We start from the raw sequence: 12,095 nt of genomic DNA, 5'->3' as shown, positions 1-12,095 counted from the left end.
TATAAAAATGCGATTTAGACCATAAAAATGTTCGAAAATTACTCATACATAAAGATCAGTGGACAAATATTAATATTCATTTTATGTTATGATTTTTTTTTTCTTGTCATGATGACAGGGGAGGCTCTGCCTCACCTGCCTCCCCTGACCGCACGTCCCTGGTCATAAACCTACCTACTGTACCTGTTTGTCTCCATGGTAACATATGGCATAAACCTAGCTGTCTCTGTCTCCATGGTAACAGATGCTGGAAGCCTACTTGTCTGATCTCAGGTTTTGTTTCCGGATCTAAACACAACGTCTCCCAGCAAACCAGCTGTTATAGAAAAGACTTGGGTGTTGGACGATAACGTCTCTTCTGTCCTCATCCTTCTGTTGGACTTTTGACTGAAGCACCTTAATTTAAGGGGTCTCAGCAGAAGGAAATGCTGACAAAGCCTAAAACGGATAACTTAGAAATGAATATTATATGGCCTGTGGGTCACATGTGGCCCATTAGCTGTCCTCATCCGGCCACAGAGACGTCAATGAAAAAATCAGAACTCAAACATAAATCCTTCTGCAAACAAATCCAAAACTCATTTTATTTTGAAATCCGCTTTTGCTGTGCCTTTAATTTGAATTGCAACTTAAAGTAGCACCATCAGACTAAACACACGGAGAAATACAAAGCAGGCGCACAAATCAGGAGCTTTGCTGTAAAACTGCAAAATCAACAAAGTCTTTCCACCGAGATTTGAACATTCAGGAACGGAGCAGTCAGGACAAACTTGGTAATATCCCACAAAAAAGCAAAATAAAACAAACATTAAGTTGTTCTCTGATGGGGAAAGAATGGAGAGAGTGTTTTTGTGGATTCTGCTGCGTTGACGTGTCCGGAGAAAACAGAAGAGAGGAGAACTTTCTGCAGCAAACCTTCAGATCCAATCACCTGGCAGCTGTCCTTCACGTCTCTCTCAGGTGTGCGGCATTCAGCACACTTCTTAAAACTCAACAAAGACCAGGCTTCTTCCACTCTAAAAAAAAACCCAACTAAAATCAGCAATTGCACTTTTATTAGCTTATTGCTACTGATAGAAATACTGCAAAAACATGAAAGTTTCTTTGTGAATGCTCATTATTTACTTTAAATATATAAAGTTTGAATGCTTAATTTGACTAGTGCAGATTATTTTTTTCCACCCATTTAGAACACCTAATTTGAGCTGCTAATGAAAATAATATTTCTAGATAATTATAACATTTCAATTTGGCACAATTGGGTTTAACCTGTTCATCTGACACTGTCCTTATGTGGCCCTTTGGGACAAATTAGTTGACCACCTCTGCTCTAAAGTCTAGTCTTGTTTGCTGCAAATATGCAGAATATATATTGTTTATTTAAGTTTCAGTTTGCATTTTAAAAGCTTATAAATGTCCTTCTCGTTAACTTGAATTATGGAGCTGCCATGTAAAAATCTGGAGTTTTGCAGGTTGCAGCCCCCAGTTTAATAAGATCCTAACAACGCCCCTGCAGTCTGACTCTGAGATCCTATTAGTGATCAATTTTAGCTGTTTTATTGTTTTCCTCTGGTTTTGCTGATGACAGTCATTAGTTCAGGGGATTATAATGCACACACACATCCACACACACACCCGCGCGCCACACATACACGGTGGGGAGGAGGAGGAAGAGGAGAGGATGTATGAGCAAAGCAGGAGCGCCTGAGACACGCAGAAAGAGAGAGCGCGCGCGTGGGCATAGACCTTTGGATCAGAACCAGGACCAGGCATCCTCCAGTATGGACCCTCCAGCCCGGGCAGCAGCCGGCGGAGCGGCCTCTGACTCTGCCCCCCTCCCGGCTCCGTGGCCCCCGGTCCTCCTCTGAAGTTCAGCTGCAGCCCCGGAGCGACGCGGCTCGGTGTGACAGGAGCCGGAGCAATATGCTGACCTGAACGGTCCCGGCTGATTAGCGGGTCAGAAGCATGCACGCGCAGCTCGGCGGCAGGGCGCTGCGGGCAGGATGCGGACTTTGTGCCGGCTGTGAGCGCGGCGGTGCGCGGGGAGGCGAGCAGACTGGGTCGGTGTGAAGCTGCGAGACTTTCTGCTGTCCTGAAGGTGAGACATTTATAAAAACCCAGCTCTGAATGTCTCTTACAAAAGTGTTTTTTATCCAATAACTGAATTGTCCAATGAAGAAAAACAATGTAATCTTTAGAAAGCTTTAATCTTCCTGTTAGTATTTCAATTATTTTGCAATAAATGTATCTAAAATGTTCTTTTAAAACGTGCAGAGCTGTGATCCAGCAGAGCCTGCAGCCTCCTCTCCAAACTGGGACGCTGCGCTCTGCAGGACGCAGAATCCTCCCGATGCAGCTCTGATACTGAAGACCCGCTGCTCCGAACCGCAGTCATCACAATTGGACTCAGTTTGATGGCTTATTTGCCCCCCTACACCCCCACCCAGATCATTACATAACTATTGAGCTGTCTTGGCCAGAAATCAATACAATCTGTCCACAGACTGCTCCTGTTTCATCACTTATATCCCGATAACAGTGTGCATCCTATGTGGGCTCATTAGTGCTCCAGGATGAAGTTTTATTGAGGATTTTTTCTTGATTTTGATTCAGTTTTAGTGTTTTCATCCTACTGGATGCAGTGATGAAGGAAATCTTTCCACTTTGTTTAAATGTTCTGACCTTGTAGTCACAGCAGCACCTTTCCTCTCTGCGAGAGGACCACATCGATCTTAGTTTTGTTCCTGTGCAAGGAATTTGTCTCATCTTATCTCTGCTGACAGGCTGCGTTCATCACCTTCCCGCAGTCCTCCTCTTCTCCAGCAACACCAAACTTAATGAGTCCTGCACAGAAAGGAATGCAAAGTCTACTTCAGCAAAAATGCACAACAGGAATTTGACTTTGGAGATGGATCTCTGGTCTTATCTTGCCCATAAAGTAACCTTTGTTCATACGAAACAATACATCAGTGATTCTTTTTAACTGTTTCTGTTACAACTTTAACTTGACTATTAATTCCAGGTTTTATTCTGCTCTGTCATTTGTCTGCTCTCAATTAAAAACCCCTCATTTTGCATGTGTAGGATAAAATAAGCATTTTAAGAAACTAAAAGTGTTTTTCTTTATTCTTTTAGCAGCACATGAAGCCAAGGAGAAGTTTTATTTTTGTGGAAGCAGCATCGGATCTCTGCATGATGACCCTCAGGTGTGCACACATCTCTGCCGTTACTTTGAGTTCTACTCAACGGTGAATGGGAAGGAAATATTAAGATGGAGTTTATAAAAACAACTCAGAAATGGAAGGTGGTGGATGAAGAAATAACATCCTTCTGGTGTTGGGAAGCTCCAGATAAACAATCACTGAGGGATTACTGAGGACCATGTGCAGCACCAGCCTGGACACAGTGGAGGTTTTAACTGGGCAGTCGAAACCTACAGGAAACCGTGATTATTTTGTCTGATTTTATTTCTGTACTTTGTTTGAAATGGGGATACAGTGGTGTTTATGGAGTAAGGACTGGACCTACTTGGTGAAACTATGGATTCCTTTACTGCTAGGCCTTCATCTTCAGCCCTCACGAGCGTCCAGCTGTCCCGGGGAGTGCCGTTGTGATCGAACATTTGTTTACTGCAACGAGCGGAGCCTGACCTCAGTGCCTCTGGGGATCGGTGAGGGCTATAAGACCCTCTACCTCCACAACAATCAGATCAACAACTCTAGCTTTCCCCTGGAGCTCCACCACGTGGCCTCTGTGGAAACTGTGTATCTCTACGGTAATGAGCTGGACGAGTTCCCCGTTAACCTGCCCAAAAATGTCAGAGTTCTCCATCTGCAGGAGAACAACATTCAGACTATCTCCAGAGTGGCTCTGGCTCAGCTTCTTCAGCTGGAGGAGCTGCATTTGGATGACAACTCCATTTCTACTGTTGGGGTGGAGGAAGGGGCTTTCCGTGAAGCCGTGAGCCTAAAGTTGCTCTTCCTCACCAAAAACCATCTGAGCAGTGTTCCGATTGGTCTCCCGGATGATCTGAAAGAGCTGAGGTTGGACGAGAACCGGATTGCGATCATTGCGGAGGAGGCATTTGAGAACGTCACCCGGCTGGAGCGCCTGCTGTTGGACGGAAACCTGCTGACGGATGAAGGGATCTCACCTGGAACCTTTCAGGACTTGGTCACCCTGAGGGAGCTGTCCCTGGCCCGCAACTCACTGACCTACCCCCCTCCATTCCTCCCTGGGAAGGTGCTTGTCAAATTAAACTTTCAGGAAAATCAAGTAAACCAGATCCCTGTGCAAGCGTTTGCAGGTTTGCACAAGCTGGAGAGGCTGGATCTTTCTACCAACCAGCTGCAGTTGTTGCCGCGGGGCGTCTTCGATGGCCTGGTGAGTCTCAGACAGCTCACCGTCCGGAACAACCCGTGGCTCTGTGACTGCAGCGTGAAATGGGTGGTGTCGTGGCTCAAATCTCTGCCCGCCTCACTGAACGTGCGTGGCTTCATGTGCCATAAACCTGAGAAGTTTCGGGGAATGGTGATCAGGGAGCTGAGTGCTGACCTGCTTCAGTGTTCAGAGCCCACGTCACTGACTGACGCGGCTCTGAACCCATCTCTTCCTGCCTCCACCGACTCCCCTGTGGTCACTCGACATGTTTCCTCCTCCTCCTCTCCCAGAAGACCCCTTCCCACACTTCCCACCCTTTACCCCATATACACAACACGGGAGGAGGGGATGAGGACTAAACAACCTCTGCAGGTCACTTTCACCATTTTAAACGGGTCAGCTATCCACGTGCGCTGGGTGGCTTCATTTCCAGTCACTGCCTACAAGGTGACCTGGGCCAGGATGGGCCCCAGTCTGACCGGGGACACGGTCAGAGAGAGGATAGTGGGTGGGGACCATCGGGGGATCCGACTGGCTAATCTTGAACCAAAGTCCACGTATCGGATCTGTGTCATTCCTTTGGATGCTTTCAATAATTACAGGCCCAAGGATGACACGGTGTGCACCGAGGCCATGACCACTGCAGCCTTTTTCAGCCCCGATAACAACAACAGGAGGCGATCTGGGCCCGAGCAGGCCACGCAGAGAGAGTCCAGCTCCCCGTTCCTGCTGGCCGGGCTGATCGGAGGGGCTGTGATCGTGGTGCTGGTGGTCCTGCTCAGCATCTTCTGCTGGCATGTGCACAGAAAGAGCCGCTCCGAGTGGAAATACAACCGAGGACGCAGAAAAGACGACTACTGCGAGGCAGGCACCAAGAAAGACAATTCCCTCCTAGAAATGACTGAAACAAACTTCCAGATAGTTTCGCTCAACAACGAGCAGCTCCTCAAGGGGGATTTTCGCATTCAGCCTATTTACACCCCTAATGGGGGCATCGGCTTCAGAGACTGCCCCCCAGGGAACAACAGCACAGTTTACTGCAAGAACAACGTTCAGGATGCAGATTTTTGTCATTCGTGATGGTTTAGATATCATCGGGAGGATTTCTACTGAAGCTGCTCTCACTTTACTGAACTCTGTACAGTCTTAATAATGTAATTTATACAACTGACTGGACCAACTCTTTTATAGGACAACGTTGGATTAATAAGTTATTGCTTTTTGGAGTTGTGCTGTTTCAGTTCTGTGCACAAACACACATGGAAATTAACAGTGGCTTGTTTTATTGTGACAGTGAAATATATATATATATTTTTGCAGTTGCAACCATAACAGATCCATAATCCTCACTGTACCTTCTGTTGGAAACCTAATATTCCGAGGTGAGTGTAATCCTTACCACCGGAGGGCGTAGTTTTCACTGTTCGTGCTGTCACATCTGCACACTCGCTGTTAGATCCCCGCTGAAGTGTTGGACCATATGCAAACCGTTTTTTCTCAGCTTTAGAAGGAAATTTAAAGGTCACAGTCATTAAACAGCCACAAAGCTTCCACCTGCATCTCCACTTTAATACATCAGCACAGCAAAGAGATCCCCATTATTTTTAGTTGATGGTGGGCGACACACAGTGAGCAGCAAAAAAAAAGCACAACCTCTGTAAGTTTAAGCCCCCTATGAACCATCTTTCCCTTTTTTTTTAGCAACAATATGTTTCAGCAAAACAGTATATAAATGTGCCTTGAAGTTATTAGCTTTTTCTGTCTTTGAAATCCATGTTTTTGCATAAATGTATCCCTGTATGTACATTTTCTTGGACTGTTGTTGAGGAAATACTTTGCTCTTGTTTATTTATTCATCCCATTACACGTTTAATTAAAACACGTCCTAAAAATCTGAATTTATTCCTCAGTCTGTTTTAGGAAGGCCGCTAACCTTTAAGGGACCTTTTCCTGTATGTAGGACAGCTAAGGGTCCAGGAATCCCCGGAGAATAACACAAATCCACCCTGAGATTTCACAGAGCTGCATTACATTGAAACCTACAGGTCTAAGAAAAGAGCCAGTCTGTAGAACGTGAAGTGATTTTACACCTGGCTGAAGAACGACAGCGAGAAATAACCTGTGATGTGTTGAAAAGACCTCAAACACTTTGCATTGTCCCCTGAGAAGATGTCAAGGTGAGTTCATTCTGAGTGGAGATGTGAGAGGACATAAATGAGACAAACATCTTCTGTTAGAGCTCCAGTGCATATTTAGAGAAAACCCGATGATGGAATGATGATTAAATCTGAACTGGAGCCTTTCTGGGTTTCTGACCTGGGTTTAATTTCTGACTAATACATGAATATTTATACATTTGGAAAAATTAGACACCACACGTGTGCATTTTATGGAACAAGTAACATTTCTTTTCTGCACCTGTTTGAGTGCAGAACGGTTCCAGGAACCCTGAGGGTTATACAGACTGTTAGTCCCACTGTAGAGCAGTTATTAAGGTGTTTACTGACTGCAAATCAAATAATTTCTGCATGTAACATTCACCAAGAAGGAGAGAATCCATAGTTGGAGCTGTGTGTTGTGGGTCTCAGACTCAAACATCAGATCTGTCTACTTCGTGCTGGAAACATTTAAAGAAGCGATCATTACAGCAGTTGATGGCGACAGTTAATTAGCTTCTACTTTAATGATGTAAATGCAGTTTGAGTAGTACAGGTGTTGTTTGTGGACCAATCACATCTCTTTACGTCAGCAGAGAGTCCGTATCGAGTCGCTGTTGAGCCAAGGAGCTAAAAAAATTAAATAAAAAAAACCACCAGATTAATGTAGTTATAAGAACCATTAATGGAAACAGTACCAACGCTGGAAAAACAAAGAGAAGGTGAAATACTTCAAATGGTCGTAATGGATGTGAAGTGGTCCCATGTGGTCTGAAAGCACTTAGTGACTGAATTTACTGCTGAATTAAGATTAAATAGGTGAGCAGCTCCAACCACTGAGCCTTGTTGCCATATTGGTGACAAAAAATACTTTCTGCAGGTTAAACCTTGTAATCTAAACTCAGCTGTGCAGGTAAAGATTCAAAATGGTTTCCATGTTTGTGTATTTGTACTTTTGTAGGTGTGTTTGGCACGTGGGTTTATAGTTTCACAGTAATGTGCAGAACTGAGGCTTTTATGATTACCTAACTGAATGTGTTGTCATTTTTTGTGCAAACTGGGTCAGTGGTGCCATGGCTCTAAAGCACATGGGTCAAACTCAAGGCCCGCGGGCCAGAGCCGGCCCTCTGTAACATTTCATCCGGCCCTCTAGTCTGGGACAGATCGAGTCTCTGATTCTTATTTTGCTTAAAAAAACTGAACTTTACTCTGACAGTGACTCAAAAGTCAACAATATATAGTTTTAATTTCTGTATGATCAGGTTTTTATCTGTTTAAATGTTTAAAAATTAATTTAAAAGCTGAGTGAGGCGTAAGAAATGACTGCTAATGATGAGCTTTTTGAAGTTTGATCTATTTGTCTGTGTTCATTAAAGTCTGTTTGCTCTAAATTCTGTATAATCTGTAACTGGGAAAAGGTCATTGATATTTCTATATGAATGATTTGACATAATACATCTAAAACTAATTAATTTATGTAATTTTTAATAAATATTGATCGTGATTGGCCCTTGGCTAGGACCAAATCTTTAATTTTTGCCCCCTTGCGTCACCCCCTGGTCAAAAGTTTCACACTTTCAGGCCAACAGGGGGCGATAATGTGCTGCTTTGGCAATAGTCTTTTAAAAAAATGAAGTTTTTGCATAAAGATCTGATGCTATATGGAGGCTTTAATGTTCTCTGAGTGAAAAATTGCACAAATGTGTATAGCAGAAAATCTACTCACACAATATCTTCTAGGAAACACACACATCTTTGGTTTGTTGCTTTTATTCTAGTTACGGTTTTACTATTTGTTGTGCTTTTGGTGCATTCATTGTCAGCTTGGATTGTCAAAACTGACACAATTCCTCATCGAGACACGAGTTTTAACAATGATTTGCCTATTTTTTTAAACTGTGGGACATAAAGCAAAGAAAAATCATGACAGAAACAGATCAGAATAGTAATAAGGTACTTTATGCATCCTTTAAAAAAACCCACCAGGTGCAGTTGATGGAACAACACAGTCCTCTTTTCCAAAACGACTGATTCAGTCGGCACATTTGATTTTTCTGTGGTTTTAAACCAACTGAAGTATCTTTTCCTCTTCACTTTGCAGTGGACAGATTAAAGTGGTGCGATTCCCAGGGAGGTTTGTTTTTCATTCCTCCCGGTCATTACTGTGGTCAGCTCGCATTAAATTGCATTAGAGAGCCACTAACAGCCTCCACTCCCTCTTCAAACACACACACAGGTATTGATCTGTGGAACTCCAGTGGATTATGAAAAATGGGAACCACACTTAATGACACTTCACCTGAGATAGACTGCCCCTCTCCATGGCTCTGCAGCGAGGTGGAAATGCGTGCACAGGGAAATCAGCGGTAAAATGTCGTCCCAGCTCATCTCTGGATCTTCGAGCATTGATTAACTGTTGGGGCAAAGATATAGAGGAATAATTTATGCAGGAAATGATTAATGGATCGAAGAGTTGGGGGGTCATTTGGTGGTGTTACAGTTTTACGTTGTGGCGCACGGGGCAGTCGTTTCATCAAAGGAGGAGAAAATGTTTGCAGCACTCCTGGATAATCTTTCATTTGTGCTGCAGCAACATTATTCATTTATTTTTCCTTTCGGTGGCATCAACAAGACAATAAAAAATGATGGAGCAAATTCAGTAAATTTGCATGCATTACATCAGATGTATTATATAAATCCTGAGTGCAAAGTTAGATTTATAAAAGTGAATATGCATCGTCTCACCTTCTCTATTTTACAACAGAAGACAGAAATCTGGGTTAATAATACCGAATGATTGATGTTTTCTTGTTTAGTTCACCTCCTGCAGCTTATTAACAACAGATCTGTACGGACTTCTCTTCACTCAGAAAGCATTAGCATACCTACACAAAAAAGCACCCAGTTTTCTTTTAATGCACAATTTACAGTTTTATTTTTGTCTCGTTAACTGGTTACTTTTTGCCTAATGATTGAAAAAAATAATCCTGTAAAAGAATGAAATGACAAATTAGAAAGCATCCAAAAACAAATAAATATTTTTAAAAACCTGGGAAACTAAAAAAAGAAAATCAATTAAAAATTACATATATGTGGGAAAAAAATAGAAATTAAAAGTCAAATAAATAAAATAAACAGCTGTAGAAATATTAAGATAGAGATATGTTTAAACAAACAAATCTGGACAGATTAAGACAAATTTAAGAACCTTTAAATGTGGGAAAAACATCACAAACACTGGAAATATAAGAAAAAAGGGAAATGTTTCTTGTGTTAAAGCTGATTAATTATTGAAATTATGATTCTTTTATTCATATTTGTGTCTATACATTTTTAAAGTCCAACTACTTCCACATATTTTCTGTTTTAAACCTTGTTATGTTATTTTATATATTAATATCAATTAATCAATCAATATGGTATTGCTAATTTAGATCATTTTAGTTATTGTTTAGCTTCATTAAGCTTTTAGCTACTGTTCTGCTAATTTTAGCTTTGCCACATTCAGATTTTTGTCGTTTAGATTTCAGCAACGGTTTTGATCATTTTAGCCACAGTTTTGACACATTTAGCTTTAAGCTACAACTGTGCAATTATTCGTTTTTAGCTACTGTTCTGCTCGGTTTACCTTTTATAATTTAAATAATTCAGTTTTCAGCAGGTTTCAGCAAAGTCGCTCAGCGGTCTGCTGTTCCTCATGGCCTTACTGATCATCACAGAGATGATTAAATGCTGATTTATAAAGTTTTTAAAGGCTAAAATACGTTTCAGATCTTTGTTTTTTTCATTATCCACCCTCCAAGCTTCTTCAGTCATCTTTCTGCTCCTACAGCGTTAAAACCAAAACCACAGAGTAGCTGTTTTTTTGCTCGTTTAAATATAAATCATGTGTTTCCTCTGACCTCCACACACTTGTGTGCATTGGCATGCAGAGATGTTGGTATTTAGAGGACATCTGCAGCCTCCCTGCCTCACGTAGTGTTTTAATAAAAGCTGCATATTGAACATGAAGTCTGCATTACTCACCGTGTCGTAACAACACAGAGCAACCTCTGCAGCTGAGCTCAGTTTCATCACCAGCAAGAACAACATCTGATGGTTATTCTCTGAAATATGCAACTGAGCAAGATTAATTTGAATTGAACAATAAGAGGGGTGCTTCAGCGTTTGAAATCTAAATGCAATCACATCCAAACTTATGCTCGTTGGTTTCCACAAGGCTCGCTCTGATTTTACCAACCGACACGTCATGAAATAAACACACAAATGAAGATACGCTGCACAGAAACTGGTCCTGACACTAAACTGTAATGAGCCTTTATGAAGGAGAGATGGGTTTGGTTAAAACTCAGAAAATCAAGTTATGTTTTAATATCTTTGGTCTGAGCTGCAGCAGTTTCATGCACAAACATTTAACTCTGCAAGAAAGACAGAAACACAAATCTGACATAAACTTTCCTTTACTACAGATGTGTTAAACTCAAGGTCCACGGGCCAGAAAGGCCCTCATTTCCATTTTATCTGGTCCACAAGATGTTTTAAATGTTGTTGCTGCCAATTTGTGACAAACTGAGTCTCCGTTGCTTCTCACTTTGAAACATGCACATCAGCACAGACTTCTCATGACAGTTAACCAACTCTAAAGCTGAGAAAATGAAATTTAGATTTTATCTTAGAAAGAGCAACAAAGAAGAGCCAAAAGGGAAATGATTCAGTTCCTGCAGCCAAGAAGCAGCAGAGAGTCGTTCTAAAGGCACTCGTTGCAATATCATGAAGACTGATAAAACAAGAAACAAAAACTGCACATTTTTTTTCCTCATATTGATGATTTATATGTCTTTAAATTACAAATTTCTAAGCAACATTTGTAGATTCCAACTACTATGTTTGTTTACCTTCGGAAACAGTCGAAGTGGCTGAAAATAAGTCGACAACGGCGACATTCGTGGTAGAGAAAACTACTGGAGGAAATTTTTTCAAACTGCACCATTTGATTTACATATATCAGGATAACATTTTTTAAATCTGATTTCAAAGTTTGCAATGGCTACATCTAAATATTGTTTTTTCTGTCTTCTAAAATGTTAGCAGCTGCATTTTTGGATTTTAATTGATGGATTTCTTTAGCTAGATTGCTAAAATGTATAACTACATTACTGATGGACAAGTAATTAAGAATAGATCCTAACAATGTGGATTAATTTGTCCATTTTTTTCAAATTAAATTATGTTTGTTCCAAATTTTATGTGAAATATTGGGTGAAAAAGGTCAAATTTTAAGGCATTTTTGTAGCATCTAAAACCCAAGATCAAATGATGTATTTTTTTTAATTGTTAGTGACCCAGACTGACTCTCAGCTGGAGCCAAGTTTTAAATTTTGGAGCCGAGTCTGACACCCCTACTGCTCTGTATCACTAGTAACAACACAAAATAAGACAAAAACAAAGCAACAAGCATTTTCTTGTGCTGAATGTGAACTCCCACATGTTGGGAAGTGGATGTTGTTTTTTTCTGAATGGAAACTGAACAAATGTTGTTCCGTCATGCAGAAAAGGGTG

At 41.4% G+C, this 12,095-nt stretch overlaps 1 protein-coding gene across 2 annotated transcripts; it reads left to right on the top strand.

Annotated features, from left to right (window-relative positions):
- The first annotated feature begins 1,664 nt into the window (after positions 1-1,664).
- si:dkey-87k14.1 (leucine-rich repeat transmembrane protein FLRT2) lies at positions 1,665-6,278 on the top strand. 2 transcript variants are annotated; one of them, XM_017431659.3, is made up of 2 exons: positions 1,665-2,098; positions 3,139-6,278. In XM_017431659.3, the coding sequence occupies exon 2, from the start codon at positions 3,487-3,489 to the stop codon at positions 5,458-5,460; it is 1,974 nt and encodes a 657-aa protein (XP_017287148.1). In that variant the 5' UTR covers positions 1,665-2,098; positions 3,139-3,486; the 3' UTR covers positions 5,461-6,278. The 2 variants fall into 2 exon arrangements, with proteins under 2 accessions (XP_017287148.1, XP_017287147.1); XM_017431658.3 differs by having other exon boundaries at positions 3,136-6,278.
- Positions 6,279-12,095: the final 5,817 nt, after the last annotated feature.

This window comes from Kryptolebias marmoratus, linkage group LG10 (genome assembly GCF_001649575.2).
Source record: "Kryptolebias marmoratus isolate JLee-2015 linkage group LG10, ASM164957v2, whole genome shotgun sequence".
NCBI lineage: Eukaryota > Metazoa > Chordata > Actinopteri > Cyprinodontiformes > Rivulidae > Kryptolebias > Kryptolebias marmoratus.
The sequence above is the reverse complement of the archived record's forward strand: the minus strand, read 5'-3'. Positions and strand labels throughout refer to the sequence as shown.